General features: G+C 39.6%; 2 protein-coding genes across 2 annotated transcripts in view; one reads left to right on the top strand and one right to left on the bottom strand.

The window, feature by feature from the left end:
- Positions 1 to 17,285, top strand: part of ctnna2 (catenin (cadherin-associated protein), alpha 2) — a 258,840-nt gene that overhangs the window by 151,906 nt on the left and 89,649 nt on the right. The window lies entirely within an intron of this gene.
- lrrtm1 (leucine rich repeat transmembrane neuronal 1) lies at positions 4,230 to 6,471 on the bottom strand. The gene is given in 2 exon segments (XM_028406392.1): positions 4,230 to 5,163; positions 5,166 to 6,471. Coding segments are annotated over 2 exon segments (1,575 nt in total). The 5' UTR covers positions 6,270 to 6,471; the 3' UTR covers positions 4,230 to 4,692.

The following is a 17,285-nucleotide window of genomic DNA, read 5'->3' as shown; positions in this document are numbered from 1 at the left end:
CATGATTTAGCTCTCTATCCAGTTATGAGGGGGTGTTAAGCGTTTATTATGCAGCACAGTCCCAGTCCCAATGAGATGGCAGAATGTTGCCCGATCAATTCTCCTCACAGGAAGCCGGGTTAATTTATTTTTTAAGGATCTGCTTGCGTCTCTAAGGGCCCTGGCTTGCTGCAGGTTGTGATGCAAGCTATTTCCTAAAGATCTGCAGAGTGATGTTTGGTCACTGACACACACACACACACACACACACACACACACACACACACACACACACACACACACACACACACCACTTCACAGGCACTGTAATACATGTCATATGCTCTGCATACATGCATTCACCAATTTCATATGCTGTCTGGTGTTGTTGTGTAATACAAAATCTTTGTTTGCACCTTTTCCTCACACATTCTGATAAGGCTAGATTAATGGGTTATTTTACAAATGAACCAGTAACTTAACTGTAACTTTATTTCATTGTCTGCTTAGCTTAGCTGTGATGCATACTTTGTAACATGTGCTATAGCAACACATGATCACTTCGTTGTGAATCATTCTGCCACGTGAGGTTATACAAAGACCGCAGTGAGGTTTTCTTTAGGATGAAGGAGAAGTGGTGGTGCTGGGTCACTGAGGTGTAGTTTGAACTCAATGTGCTGCTATCCATGACTTAAAACTGTGATCAAACTAAGATAACAATATATGTAAATGACTATATTTGTGGACAGGCTGATGCCGGCTGACTAGCTTATGTATTTGCCGTTGCAAGTTGTGTGTGAGTGCTTGCTGTTTTGCTAATGCAGCTAAAATCATCAGCATCATTTAGTAGCTATACATACACCTTTAATCTACGTGGGTTTCCATATGGTTAGTTTAACCTTTTTGTACACCGCACCACCTCCAGTATTTTTTTTTACTTTTCACTGTGTGACCTTTACTCCTTGTGTCTGTAACTGTACCTTCATAGGCATCATTTATTCTTTTGTGACATCTCATCTCAGCGTTATCCGCCTACAATGCAGCCTTAGACACCACATGACCGCCAGGTTTGCTTGTGCTTATTTATAACCTCACATGTGCACACACACACACACCACATGCTCAGATTTGCTCACCTACAAGACAAGCCATTAGCATGTGTACTGTGCATGCGTCTCATCTGTATCATCTGGCTGGCAAACAGCTCTGCAGCTCTGCTGTGTTATGCTGTCTTGCTTGCTGCCTGACTGCTTTTCACCACAATCTCACACTGGTTTCCTCTGACAGAACAGTAATTAGATTTTTGTAGGACAGTCACAAAATTACCACATCATACGCTTATTATTTTCTAAATCAGTTATGGATTTCCATATAAATATAAAACACATCATTCAACCATCAGTTGTTGTTTGAAAATGTGACGGAGAGGTGAATACATTTGTTATCACTATGATCATTTTGGTTACCACTCATCTGTATTGATTTTTTACTGAGCATCATCAATCAAGGCATTTATAATGGAAGATGTCTGAGAGCACATATCTGCCCTCAGGGAATTATCACCCAAGGCTCAGGTCAGGCAGAGATTTGATCTATTGTCAGTTAGATGAATTGATGTTTTTCTCTGTGTTTACCATATCTCACAGACACACAGAAAGAGAATGAGAACGACGGTAAATGTTAGCAGAGATAGAGAGAAGTCTAAAGTAGTTTAACATCAGCCCTCAGGAGTGAAAGTTATTAAAATATTCAGAGTCCTTCTCCATCACCCTTTGCCCAGGTTGCTTGTTTGAGAAAGGAGTGAAATGAAATCAATAGCAGTGCCAGTACTGGCCTCTGTGCCAGGCATCATCCAGTATTTATACAAATGATGCTTTACAACCTTAAAATTATCCTGCAGTTGCATGTTGAAGGAACTGTGAAGGACTCGAAGGAGGTGAAGTGAAGAGGGGAAAAAAAATAAAAATCACTGTCCTCAGTGTGATGGCCTGCCTTACATGCAGCAGACATTTGCATTCACATCGTATGACAGGTTGTGATTAACGGCTGTGTTGTGTCTTAAAGTGGGGCACCTTTGCTACCATAAATAAGAAATGGATCATAAATCCCACAAGGCAACTTTAGGCTATTATCGCTCCCTAAAACGCCTCCATTGCCTCCTGACAAATAACTGGTAAGCGTTGTTCTTTTTGTTGTTTTAGTTCTAGACTCAGTCAGCCTGTTAATTGCCAGGAGATGTACATTTTCGACATCAAAATGTAGCATATTATGCAAATAGCTTACACTACAGCCCTCATTTTCAACCTTTAAGGGACATTTCACACAAACACTGGTTTGATGTTACTGATTGATAGTTGAAAACAACTGTGACATCACATATGAATATACATTTAAAATATTAATGTGATGGAAAGAAATCTTTAAGTATGGTTTGAAATTAGCATCTGGTGCTCCTATTCATCTAAGTGCTGTATTCCCAACACATCCTCCATATTAAGAGGGATAATTAGTATGTGATGGGATGTTACCTAAAAAAAATCATGTGACCTGTGGGAGGAAGAGAGTGTAATTTAATATGGATGTCCTCTCTGTGGCTCGGGCACCCAGTAATGTTACAAAGTAGTGAAAATATTTGCCCATCACTGTGATTTTTTTCAGTTGAAAATATTTCATGTCAGAACCAGTGAGTGGTATAGCGCAGTTTCAGCCAAATTAATCCTCAGCCCCTGCAATGCCTTTTTTCAGACACATATTGCCTAAGGGACCTTAAATCCTCTGCACTTATTCTCAGACTGGGCTCACTCCCAGGCTCTGTATCAACCCTAACAAGATCCACAAAAAAAAACAAAAAAACATCTCAAATCCTATAAGAATCAACCACATCTTACCTGTTTTACAAACCCCTTTTGGCATATTAATAAACAAACAAACTTTAAATTAAAGAATCTGCTCTTATTGAGACTAATTATGTAATGATTGTCACTGAGTTCTTAAAACATTTTTATTCCTGCTGACTTACAAGTTGTAAACATTATCTTAATTTATCGCAAAATAACACCAAAAAAAATACTCAATTTGATGCATTGATCATTTCAGGGAAAAAAACTGCTGCAAAATTCAGTATATTGATGATGATGATGCCCCTGCTGTGGAAATTTGCAGAACATGATGCACAATAGGTAAAATGCAGCCACAGTATGAGAATATGCACACTAGAGAGCAGTCTGTACCCTCTTTCTGCAGTCGTAGGGTTCCTCCATCTCCCTTTCACATGACGTACTGTTCATGTCAAAAGGGACCCAGGACACACAAACATCTGTCAGCTCCACTAATTTACACAATGAACACCAGAGGAAGAAGGATATATTTACACCTCTAAATGGCCTCGTATTCAACAAACATTTTTTTTACGTCACATGAAAAACACAGAGATGAATATTGCAATGTGCAAATCTTCCTTAAAGCTGGTGGATAATTTCGTTCTGCTACTACTTGAGTTTTTGATTTTAAGTATGCATGGTTTGCAATGATTGCAGACTTTTTTTTTTAAAGTGTGCTTGATTCAGTTACACGGGAGAGAACGCCCCTCTGTGTGACAGCCAAAGAGGGGCAAGCAATGAGAGGCATAGCTTTTTATATCTTTGACACTTGGGCGTTCTTTACTTGGATGATACACAAATAGTGGTTATTATAAAATGAAAATATGCTATAACTGATAAAAATGAAATAGATCATTTTAATCTATTCACATAGATAGGCAATGGGAAAGGGGCAAAGAAACTACACTGATAACGAGCCAATACAATGAATGATGAAAAACAACAAATCTGGTTAAAACAGATCTAAAATTCAGACCATGGATTCTTACATTGGAGATGAGATGCAGATATCCCTCTGCCCCTTATATTTATATATATATATATATGATTTTTTTTCGTATTTCATCTTTTTTTTGTTTTTTTCTTTGTTTTTTTCTTTTTTTTTTGGTTCGATACACTGCAGAGTCATGGCTCTCCAGTCCATGAGCGCAAAGACTGCGTCTATTGTCATTCATCCTCTCTGACAGGCTTCTCACGTACAAATGAGTTTACTGTGAATAGCAATTCATTTATTTAAACGTTTTCTGTAGTTTACAAAAGAAATAGATTATCTTTTTTTCCCATTTTTTTTCTCCACACTTGCACTTGTTCTTTTAACATATTTTACAGACTTATTTTTTTTTACATTTTGAATTCAACTTAAACATGTTTTTAATATTTTAAATGCTTGTCAAATATTGTGTACCATAATACAAATGGTTGTTTTTTTCTTCTTTTGTGTTTCCCCAGTTTATTTTTTTAAACAATAATGAAATGTCCTGAAGTAGAAAGACACATTAAAGCTCAAATATCCATCCATGAGAGAAAAGCCTCAAATGTCCACAATGTATTCCTCACAATGTGTTTCTGTAGAACATCAACAGGTCCATGAGTCAGATGCCCCATTGTGCCCTGTGACTTAAGATCAGCAGTAGATAGTGAGCAGTATATCCACCACAGTCAGCCACAATAAAGCACACTCCTTACATATCACAGTGAGATGCTGTGTAAAAAGTGTCCAAAAGATCCAATTATTCCTTCAGTCACACAGTACCCCCCTCTCCCCAGTGTATCCAAAACGGGATTTACTGTATATCCATATAATCACAGGTAAAGACTTACTTAAAAAGCCGGGTCACACTTCACATTCCCGAGAAGGTTGCTGTTGGCAAGTGCAAGAGCCATATTCATTGATGATTACCAAAGCTCCTTCAATATGGTTAGGTTTATAGTCAACATAGTACTCCGGTGTAGAAATTGCAGCCATCTGCTGCATGCTTTGCTTTTGCTTCTGCTTACGGCGCTGACTGCTGAAGCACTGCCTCAGTTGCCTTATTCCAGCTGGAAAGCACTTCCATGCCACATACAGCATAAGCACTATGATGAGAAAGGAAAAGATGAGTGCCATGGTGCCAGTCACCACCTTGTGGATCTGCATGGTGCTGTCCAGATCATCATGACCAACTGTGACAGTGAAAGAACTGGTGACCACCTCACTCCCCTCACCCTCATAAGGGTTTGGTGTAAATGGGCCCAGGAACACAGAGCCACCCTGGGCCAGATCCCTCGTAGAGGCGTACAGGCCTGCTGTGGTTACCTCTGTTGGGGATCCTCACATAGCTGAAAAGCATAGACAGCATCCAACACATCCTCACCCTGCGCAGTGTCAGGGCTTGAACACAGCAGGGAATTGTCACGCTGGCCTCGAAAGGCACTCAGCCAAGAGGCCAAGGCACACACGTTGCGACTGCACTCCCAGTCATTCCCTGCCAGGGTAATGCTGTCCAGAGATGACCACGAATCCAGGATGCGCTGGTCCACAGAGGTCAGTCGATTGGAATCGAGCATCAACACCTTGAGGTTGGGTGAACTCTCGAAAACGTGCGGCTCAATGTACTCGATTTCATTGGCTGACAGGTCAATCTTCTCTAAAAAATGCCATGTCCAGTCCAGGGTATTGACAACAATAGTAGCACGATTGTTGTGCATGTACAGAGTACGTAAAGATATGAGGCGAGGAAAGTGGGCTAGGTTGACTTTAACCAGCTCATTGTGCTCGAGATGCAACTCAGTCAACTTGATTAGGCCGGCGAAGGAGTTTCGTGCCAGGCTCTGCAGTTGGTTGTATCCCAGGTCTAGAAACTGCATGCTCCTGCAGTCTTGAAAAATCCGCACCGGCACAAATTTTAGAGTATTGTAGCGCAAATGCAAATTGGTGAGCTTCCTAAGGCCGTAGAACAGGTCAGGCTCTAGTGTCTGCAGCCTGTTGTATGAGAGGTCCAAGATACGCAGGTTTGGGAGGGGCCTAAAGGTACCATTTGGCAAGCTTTCAATCCGGTTGCTGCTCAGGTCCAACTCTTTGACCCGTCTTAGCCTTTCAAATGCACTTTCCTCTACAATGTCAATGTTGTTGTGATCCAGGTAGAGCCAGGTGAGCTGTGACAGACCAGCCAGTTGGCCTTCACGCAGCTCGGTCAAGTTGTTCTCTCTCATCGACAGGCCCATGGCGCTGCTCAGATTGCGGGGAATGTCTGTGAGGTTGAGCCCCTCGCAGTACAGCAGCTTGCTGTCGCAGCGACAGAGCCTTGGACAGACCCCCTCCACCAAGGGAACTGTCCTTAAAAAAATGCCCAATGAACAGAGTATCAACCCAGGGGGCTTCTTCAGTGGCCACTTTAAGTACAGTCCAATTAGAAGGAAATCCATTAGCATAAATATCCAGGGATGTCTGGGAGAAAATGTCCATTGAATCACTCTGGATATTGTTTTTGCACCTATCAGATCATATTTATCAGATCATATTTCATTAATTTACTAATCTGCTTCCTTCTGTCTTTATAGTTTAGCTGCAGACAGGGTTATTATGTTTATTTTATTCAGTCCCCGACGAGAATCCCCGTCGAAAAAGCAAAGAGTAGGAGAGCAAGTCTCTTTGCTTATGTTAGATATCAAGCAGTGGGTGGAGAGTAGACGACATTAAAAAAAATAAAACTGTCCTCTGTGATCAATCTAATTCAAAAAGATTCCTACTCACCCCTATCCAAAAGCTGACAATCTTCATTCAGCATCTCGCTTTGTACCCCAACACTAATTATGTGCGAATCTAAAAAAGACCCCACTGTGGTACAAATTCTCTCCCCCCCCTCCCTTCTCTCTTTTCAGTGGACACCAGATCCTTGGCAGGCTTACAATGTCTTAGTTCTCTTCAAGTGAAAGAGCCAGAAAGAGAAGGAATCCAAGTAGCTTTCAGCGAGATGGTAGGAAGTGCAAGTTCCCCTGTCTGCATGCATGAGCTCTGTCTCTTCTGCTCCTCCGCAGTCCTCTGCTGCAATGATCAGAGGGAAGAACAGACAACCAGAGAAAGAAAAAAAAAAGACCACGGAAGAATCTTTAAAATATCTGTCTTGCTCTTTTCTCCCTCCCCCTCCTCCCTGCTTAAGTTTCAGCAGATCTGTCAAAATGTATTAACGTCCATCTCTGAAAGAAATCACTGACTTGTAACGCATAAATCCATTCAAGCGGTTAATCATGCTTTCAGTGACGGATGCAAGAAGAAAAAAAAAAACAGGATTTAAAGAGGTGAACCCTGTTCACTGTTTTCTTGTGTAACAATATTCCTTGTCATCCTGTATCGGTTAAGAAGCCGCTCGCATCCCCTGTGGCTTGCAGGTTTCGTTCACTCCCTCGCTCGCCCGGTGTTTTCTCAGCCAGCTGGAAGAGGCTGCTGAAGGCTGGTGCTGGTAGGCAAGCAGGGGCGGTAAATGTGGGGAGCAAAGGAGCGCGCAATCCCTTGCAGCAGACCAGTATACTGACAGCGCATGCAGAAGCACCTTCTGTTCACTGAGTGTCGTAAGCCACTCACAATTCAGAGTGCTCGCTTACTTTCCCTCACTCTCTTGCTCTCTTTCCCTTGATCGCTCACTCACTTGTTCAAGCTGCTCCCCTCCTCCTCCTCCTCCTCCTCTCTCTCTCTCTCTCTCTCTCTCTCTCTCGCTCTTCCTCTCTCTCTCGCATCCTCCCTCCTTGCTTTTCTCTTGCTGTGTTTTTCTCTGTGCCTCAGACATTTACATATCCAGAATGGGCTGGGCTTAAACCAGGAGCTTTAATGAACCTCCCTTCCATCTCTCTCTCTCTCTCTGTCTCTCTCTCGCTCTCAATCTCTCTCTATAGGTTGCTCTCTCGCTCTATCCTTTTCCCTCTCCCCTCCCTCCCTAACTGACTGTAATGATTTGAGGGTCTTTTGACATTGGTCATTGCTATATGTAAGCATTTTTTTGCACTGCTCAAGTCTACACACACACACACTCACTATATATATATATATATATATATATATATATATATATATATATATATATATATATATATGCACAGTTAATTTGTAATTAATTTCAGTAATGACACAATTTAAATGTACTCATGGATTTCTTTTCATTTTGCATACATGACGTTATGTAATGAATCAGTCTTGGTCTATTGATATTCATTGTTTAGCCTTGGCTACAATAAGGGCCAGAGTGTAATGAGTTAAGACCAGAGTATGACATTCCTCATTTGATCAAACTGTCCTGTAGCCAGGCATTCTATGTCATTGTCAATTATGGCTACGCTATCCATTCTGAATACAGATGTAATTGCTTGCCACATAATATTAGCATAAAGCTATAACATAAATATTCCTCTCTGAAGGTTCGCTCTCGTCTTGCTCTTCACGTCTCTCGAATCCCTGCTAGCCTTGTCATCGTTCTTCCATTAATTTCCAAAGACAATGAGCTGTGACTGTGCCTTACGTAGCTCATATCAGCCAAGTTACTCACCAGCTGACCTTCTTTTTCCTCTCACAGTTGATTGCATATTTACTGGAAGAGCTTCTTTTTTGTGTTTGCTGGTTTAAACGTGGAATATGAGCAAAAAAGGGACAAATTAGAACAAATGTCATTTTAATTTTAATTATAATCCACATGACTCACACACCCTACCCTACTAAAGAGGTTCTCCTTCATGTTAATTCTATTCTGGGTCTTCTGTATAAACCCCCTATGGAAGCATGGTAGGTTTACATTATCTCCCTGCATGTGTTTGAGCAGAGGCTATGTACAAAATGTAGCAGCAGTTTGGCTCTCTATTTGATTACAGTCATTATACCAATGAAGCACAATTACCTAACAGCCCTGTACTTTGTTATGGCCCTGTCTGATATTTCACAGCTTAACCTTGGATACTCAATCTGCCATCATTGGCTTCAAAATATTTGCTTATATTATTTTTTTCAACTATCTGAGAAACAAAAATTAACAGTACCAGGAGAAATATGGCAGCCATCTTTCTGATAAAATGGTCAACATGGTCATAAATTGGAATCACATCTCTTCTGACTTACGGCTACAAGGTAACCTATCAGAACACACCATAAATAAACTCAGAATATTAGGGACCTTTTTCACAGCTTTCATTTGACTTTTCACAGAAAGGGCAGCACAGGAAGAGTTAACAGCGTTAGCTGTAACCAGAATGCACCATCAAAGCAGGTCTTGCCCTATGTGGAATTCAGCTATCATTACTGTGACTGTGACAAGGAACATGTATGCTGTGAAGACAGGCGATATTTAGGCCACATACCAGATATGAAAGCAAAAAATGTGTGACTGCGGCAAAAAAGAACTCTACCAACCCATAAAAGCAGCTCAGATGAAAGAGACAAGCTGATGATGTGTCAATAAACTTCCATGACTGTCAGTCTAAAGACAGAATTAAGAGTCAAACAACTGACTGTAGCTGTGAACTCAATAAATAATAGACAACACGATTATTCTGTCAGTCAATGATCAAAGTCAAAGTAAATGCAAACTTCAATAGATGACAAAACAAACTTAATAACATTTACCTTAATTTATGAATCCAGTGTCAAAGTATCTTTCCTGTAGATTTAATTAATGTTTTGTATTTTGACCATAACCATTAAAGTACTCAGTGCAGTGTTGACAGCAGCACACATAGTGGCAAAAAGGAAAAGGAAGAAAAATTGTCCTTCACATGATCTGGACATCTTGAAGTTGGAATCGTCTCGGCTTCACCTTTGCTATATTCCCACTTAGCTGTAATGGATGACTACACCATCAGCTAATGACATGGTGCACTGTAATGACTCGACATGGCGAACAGGAGATGACAGTATCCAGGCCATCAGTTTAAGAGTTTAAGAGCTTTGGCAGTCTGCTTTGAAGTAAAACCCAGCACTAGTGAAAGTGTGTCAGCTTGTATGTGGGCATGAAACGCACATTACTGACATACTGACATAAAGGCAGTCATACAAACAGATCACATTACATTACTGCTGTGGATATGGATGTTAATCTATTATAAAATGTAATAAAGAATATGTATGATTGTAGTTACAATGTATGTTGTGTATATACAGTATGTTGGCATGTTGCTGTCAATAAGGAAACCATTTTTTTTTTGTAAAACCCCCCAATCCAGTGGTTAGCTACTTTCCCCTCAGTAAGTAATGAGTCTGGAAGCAAACATGCTCCCTGTGCTGTTCATTGCCAGTGCTTTCTGGCAGTTAGAGCAATTGCACTAACACTGTAGGCATGTTCCTGTAATGTCTGTAGCTGAACTCACCCCTGATGGGTCATAAAATATAGTGTGGCTGCCTGTAGCTCAGACTGTTAGGATATTAGTCTGCAAAATACAGAAAACAATACCTGCCGTCTATGGATTTCATCTAGAATGTGTAAACTATTGTGGCTAGGGCTTTAATGTAATATTTATTACTATGTAGAAATGCTACGCTGTCACGCTCAGGCACTTTGCAGCTATGTTTGAACCAAATACGCGAAATGTCTATGTATGTTTCAATTCTTAAGGTTTAATTATGCCCTTCTATTTGTAACATTAATTGTTTTTTTATACAACAAACTGATTATCTATTAGGGTTTATTGTCTGCACTCTGACTTGATTTCAGAGATTAAATAAGACAAAAAAATCATCTATGATTACAGTCCTATTATTTAAATCATTAATTGAATCAGAGGACATCTGTCTGTGCGAGTCCAACAAAACAAGGCAGTTGATAACTCGCTGGCTCGCCGCAGAGATAATGTTGATGGGCATCTAGGGAAGGATTGTCGTGGAGGAACTTAGAGTGGAGTATCAGTGGTGTGTTCGAGAAACAGTGAGATTACATTATATCTACAACTCCCAGCAGAAAGGGGGTCACAATAGGACATAGGGTTACGGCTAAGTTTAGTTCATTTTAAATGTTTATTTTGTATCGTCTTTGATCATTTATATGGCATAATTCCATTACATAACCAGCAACCGAGGGTGAACTGAGGAACTGAAGAATTTTTTTAAGTCAAATATAAGTGAGATAGCCACAGGCTCTTCTAATTATTACCACCATACAAAGATGTATCTCTACTAAATCAGAAATATGAACGCAGTAACCCAGTGAAGACTTGTATTAGTATATGCATTCTGTTTCCGACAGAATACCGAAAATAAATCCATCTAACTCTCACCATCGGGAAGTGTTTTAAAAGAGACATACACTAACTGCAGTAAACAAAACAGGAAAAACAATACCATCATAATGTTCAGTGGAGCATGTGACAGGAGGTTACAACTTCCTGAAGCGTGTTTTTGTGTGATGCAAAGTTTGCTTCAGTAAAAACTGTCAATAGAGCATCATGGGTGTGATCCGGTAAGGTTTTAGAAGCAGGTAAAAGTTTGGATTGATGTGAGGAGAAAAAAACCTTCACCAAGCCTGGTGAAGGTGTTGTATTGTGTTTGTGTTGATGCGATGAAAACACTAGGGAGAAAAAAAAAACAAGAAAAACGAGCGTACCTGATAAGGACAACATTGGTAAAAAGGAGAGCGTTTCATGGGTGGAAGGAAATGCCAATACATCTGGGGGTGGCTTTTGAAAACAGCATGGCCTTTAATAGCCTCAAGCTCCTTTTAACTCCCAACACTTAAGTAAAGCTTCACACTCTGTAAATAATAAAACATTCTGTTAACTTTCTCTTACTTTCTGTAACATTCTGTTTCTTTATTAAACGCAAGCCTGCCACAACGTGTTTAAAACTTAATGTTATTTTCTAACCAATTTTTATTTATTTCATTCAGTCTTTAAGATCTGAGAAACACTGGCCCTGGTATTAAAACATTAGGTTTTTAGTATTGCTTGCAGCAAAGCTTATTGTTGTTAGATGGATAAAAGCCATTACTACTTTGAGAAGTGACTAGTTTTAGTAACAAAGTACAGTAGATTACAGATTCAGATTACAGTTAAGTAATGATGATAGAGTCAATATAAGCACTACTAAAACAAATATTCTGTGTCAGTGAGTAGCTGGCCTCAGTTTGAACTGCTGAGTTGTTTATTCCAAAACCCGCGACACCAACTCTCAGAAGGTAACCAACAATGGATTCCGCTCAGTCACTTTGAGGTAGCTTAGCCTTTATTCCGTGGGCTGAGCCATGCATACTACGATCTTTATTCAAGAACCCATCTGAGGAGAATTTGTTTCAAGGCATAGCTCGTTGTTGACAGTGTTTATGGAATTACTTTTCCCGCCAGAAGAGACAGAACTTCTACACCGTAGCTCTTGTAAAGCATAATGAAGCAATCGTGATTGGCCTTGATCTGTATTACAATATCAGGCATATTCTCATGTGCAGCGTAGTTTGCGTGTTATAGTGTTGAAAACATTCTTTACTGTGCAAGGTGAAGTGTTGAGTGTACATAGTGTCCCTTTTGCTGTTACTGTCAGACTCTTGAGGTTGCATAAATTGTTTCTTTCTTCCTTAGCTCCCCTGTATTGCCTTGACATGCTGTCCTTCTTTCTTTCTTTTTTCTTTGACATGTTTCTGACCAGAAAATTGACTCATTTTCACTTAGTTATGCTGCTTTCTCTAAACACAGCATAGTAAATTGTTCCAGGTATGTGAATGTGCTGTATCTTAGATGCCATTACAAGGTCTAGAAAAGGTCTTATACAGCATTTTTGTAGACCTTGCCCAGTTGCATATACTGACATATGTTCCTATTCTGTCTGCGTTAATAAAATATGTATCCTTCTCCTACATTCTTTACCTGAAAAGCAAAAGAAAAAACTAGTTTTTCAAGTAGTGATGCAAGAAACAGTTGGTGAAAGAAAACTGCACTGACAGAAATGCTTTAGTTATAATCAGCAGTCAGATACCAGGCAGGGAAGCCAAATACACTTCGTTGTCAGACTAACAAAGCACATTGTCAAGTAGACACAGATATATAAACAACAAAAAGCAACACAGTGCCTGTTTGCAAGGCACATGTGAACAGAGAAGATATATTACTGATCTTGACATTGCTACAGGGAGTTTTTGAGAAAAAGAACTCAACAACTTATCCACTTTTACCACGACCACACATTTTGCTAATAAGTTCTAACAAAAGATGGATAGATAAATCTGCATGCCTGCTAATGTTTCTGCAATAAATCCTCACAACAAGACCTTAAGATATTTGAACTCCATCAATTCAGTTATCAATATATCTGAAAAAAAGTATATGGCATTGGTATATATGCATTGAAATAGTAGTGAACGGTTCCAGTTTATGCCAGAGGTCAGATGTAAATGGATGTAAATGGATGTGCTGGATGGCCTGATGAAACCAACAGATCCACTTCCCACAAGGTGGAATAAGGTCCTGAGCTGACCAAGGCTTACACTTCACACTCGTTCTGACACACAATTACAGCAGCTGTCATTTGAAGTTTGTTTACTGTCCTTGTGGTTTGACCCTGCATTATTCATTTGGTGTCATACTTTAAATAATAATCTTGTAATGAGCTCTATATATTTAATATGTTTACAAATAGACAGTGCATCCACCGACATAAAAAGGTGACAGAAAATGACATATGATTATTTGGGTGAGGCAAGTATAAGGATTAACCCTTTCCATTAACCCTTTTCACCCCAAGCCTATTTTCTATTTTTATTAAGGCATCAGCTTGAAAATGGCATGCCCAAAATGAATAGAGTATATCTCAGCAACCACAAGATGTATTTGAATACTTTTGGTGTCATAATAAAGAGAACACCTGGGAGATTTGCTCAGATGTGTAAGAATTAGTTTGTATGCCTTTGGCTCTTTGTAAATTAAGATGACACACAGCAAAAATACACTTTTTCTTGTTGGTTAAAAATTCACATTTTTACAATGAATATCTCCTGGAAATGAAGCACTAAAGTTATTTCAAGCTGTAGCTAAGCTTGTGGACATTATCTCTGCCAAGTTTCATTTTATTCTAATTAAGGGAAACAAAATTACAGAGCATTTACTCCAACCTATGTAGACATAATTTTCAAGATGGCAGAGATGGAGAAGATTGTTTCACTTACCACATTTTCAGTCATTTGATTAGCTAGAGGTGCCAAAAGCTGCTCGGTTGGTACTTGGTAGGAAAAAGCTTATGGTTTAAGTCAGCCAGTAATCACATATTACAAGTACGCAACAAGCTTCTCCGCCATTTTCCTGTCACAGTTGTTTTAATCACCTTCATAATTTGACAGCTACTATTGTTTTCTTGGTGAGGAAAGTCTGTAAATAGAAACAGCTGGAGGACTAGTAATTACCAGTTTGTGTGTTGGATTGTTTTTTTGTTTGTTTTTTTGGATGTGATTCAGTGGATGAAGTGCAACTGTCTGTTTGAGAGAGAAAGAATTAATATGGTTCTAAATTGCTTCCAGCTATGTCCAAATCACAGTGTTCCCTGTTGAGAGAGAGACCCCCACACAAAGGTTTTGCCATGTCATAACACAGAGCAGTCACACTCCGAGTGTTGGACATGCTTCTATTCAGAAACAAGATCAGAATTCCTCACCCGACACCGTGGCTGCTAGAAAATTACAGCTACCTGCCAAAGCCAGTTTTACACACACTTTTGGCGGGTGTGTGTGTGCCGGTTTTCATATAGAATATTTAATTCAATTACATGTTTTAATCTTTTTTTACTTGGTGTGTATCTTTATGTATTTGTGTTTTGGCTCTGATGTTTTTGGCTTCAGAGAGCACATCAAACAGCGACTGTGACGAGGCTCTGTCTGCCAAAGGAACTTTGTTCAGCTGTCAGATGACGCAGAAATCCCACTGTGAGCCACCAAGTCCATTTTCAAAAACCCAGCTCTCTGGAGCAGCATGCCCCCACTTTTGATAGCCCTGACTGCTCTGGCCTATTGCCTCATCCAGAGCCAAACAAGCCTCTACATGATTCATGTGTCCACTAACCTCTCTCATGTCAGCAGAATACAGGGAACAGAGGATTCTCTGATGCAAAAGGCTGAAACACTTGTAAATCTAGTCTGTAAATCACTTGTGTCTTTATCCCAATTGTCCCCGGGTAAAGGTAAGGTAACAACACTGGCACAGAACTCTGAGTAAACCTCCATTAGAAAGTGTTAGTGCATGGGAAAGATGATACAGGAAAAATCCTTGTACAATATTCCTCCATCTTAAACCTTGAATTGAAATGTTTGTGATGAAATGAACGACAGCTCTAAAGAGGGGAAAATGTTTCAGGAGACATGTTAACAAAAAAAAAAATTCCAGTGTGAAATCTGATGCCAAAAACTCCCTGCTGCTCATTCATAATGTGAGTACGACAGGTGGTGATGTACACCAGAGCTCTCTTTCTCCGTCACCGACATGTGACCTTGATAACAATTAGTTGTACGATGTCCGAAAAACATGGATGACACTGAAAGTGAAAGAAAATTACAGACCGTGCTGGGCATGACCCAGGTTTCCTAAAAAAAATGTTCCAATATAACCAAAGATGCATCATGTCACACTTTAAATCGACGTTAAGAACACACAAAACATATAACTGTGTAATTTCATTCAGAGCTAGTTTACTCAAATTATCTTTCAGTTTATGCTTTCAGCAGCATGGCATATGTCATATCTTATCATCTTGATGTATGGTGATGATGATGCAACTTCTACAGACGATTAAATCAACAATACTGCTAAGGCTGGGTAGGAATCTGTATAATAACATCCCAGGGCATTTAATAAATGACAAAATATTTAATAAAATACAAACAGCCTCAATGTTTTTGTTGTCCAGGAAATTACTTGTTATTGGGTAGATATTAGTTTATAGTACGAATACCAAATTTGATATTATGTGGACTGAATAAAGAGGGAAAGGGAAAAAGTTGGAGCAACTTAGCGAAAAATAAATAAATAACTAAAAACTCCAATTATAATCACTGTCAATATAGTCAACAACAACAGTTATTACTATAATAAAATAATATTTATTATAGTATGTATATATATATATATAATGCAACACTGAATATATCCGTACATAAATACTCATACAAACCAGTGTTTGAAGCTCAATATACAAAAAAGGAAAGGGGACTACCGTGTGTGCTTTTTGTCCTGTTCTGTCACAGCGCTGCGCCATGGAAGACATCTTGAAATGTCACAGCAGGAAAATACACAGGTGTAAATAACATAGTGAATGATCTGATCTGAAGTCTCACCTAGTTCTATCAGTTTCATGGTCTTGGTATTGTACGCCCTGACTCACTCACACTGTCATGGGTAACTAGGACAAAGCACAGAGCTTTAATGCCATTAGCAACACCTCGGCTGTTCCGTACGTGACAATTGTTAGGGTTAAAATTCCCCTTGTTTCTTCTGATCACCTTCCCGAGTTGGTTTATGAGGAAGGAGTGGATAAATTCTGGTCTCAAGATTACAATTTATTGAACAATGAGGCAGATTCTGAGTCACAGAGATCTGGGTTGTTGCAACACAAAGAACCTAATAAGAACAGGACAACCAACAAGAACAAACAACCATACAGCCACAATGAACAACGCAACAACAACCTTTCATCTGTGATGAAAAAAAAATGTTTTTATCAGTTTAGTATTTGAGATATTCACTTTGAGATAATTTGCAATCAATTATGACAAACGTGCGCTCACATGGGAAGTTTTAGTTTAATCAGATTGGACCTTTCCTTTGTGATTTATTATCAGAGGATTGAATAACCTGGCTTCTGACATGGAATTGTAGTGTAGTATTATTAGAACATTTCATCAGAGCATGCAGATGCAAGGTTGCATTCCCATGATGCCACGCTGCCGTGTAAGCAAGGAATGTACCTACGCAATGTTAACAATACCTTCTGCAAATATTGTGAGAAACAAGCGAATACTTTCCCTCCTCGCTTCATACACACAAACACATTTGATAAACATCCTCAGATATTTTTCTGTTCCCGAAGCCTGAGGTGCATTGTATTCTTTTTGTACCAGTAAGCTGTTATTCCTCCAGGACTGTCAAACTGGCAAAGCGGTGTAAACACAGAATCGTGTGCCCCAAGTGTGGTGTCTGCCCAACAAGAAGCTGCTCAAAGAGATCAAAAATGCAGACTCGTTTCAGTGTACTTGTTGCGAAGGAACATGTCACCCAACAACAGGATCAGTAACAGCCAAGCGGCAACCTCCGGGGCTGAGAAATAAAGCCTGTGAGTTGGGGCCAAAAAAAAGAGCATTCCATGATGTCACTGACAGCTTCATGTCCATAGTTACAATGGGGCTCTTATGACGGTGACGTTCAGTTGTTGACAATAATGGAAAAGTTAAAATAATGACAGTTTTATCCTTTAATGCTGAGCTTTGCTTTGGCACAGGAAGCACCCCAGGT

Source organism: Parambassis ranga, chromosome 1 (genome assembly GCF_900634625.1).
Source record: "Parambassis ranga chromosome 1, fParRan2.1, whole genome shotgun sequence".
In the NCBI taxonomy this organism is placed as follows: Eukaryota; Metazoa; Chordata; class Actinopteri; family Ambassidae; genus Parambassis; species Parambassis ranga.
This window is presented reverse-complemented; position numbering and strand designations above follow the sequence as displayed.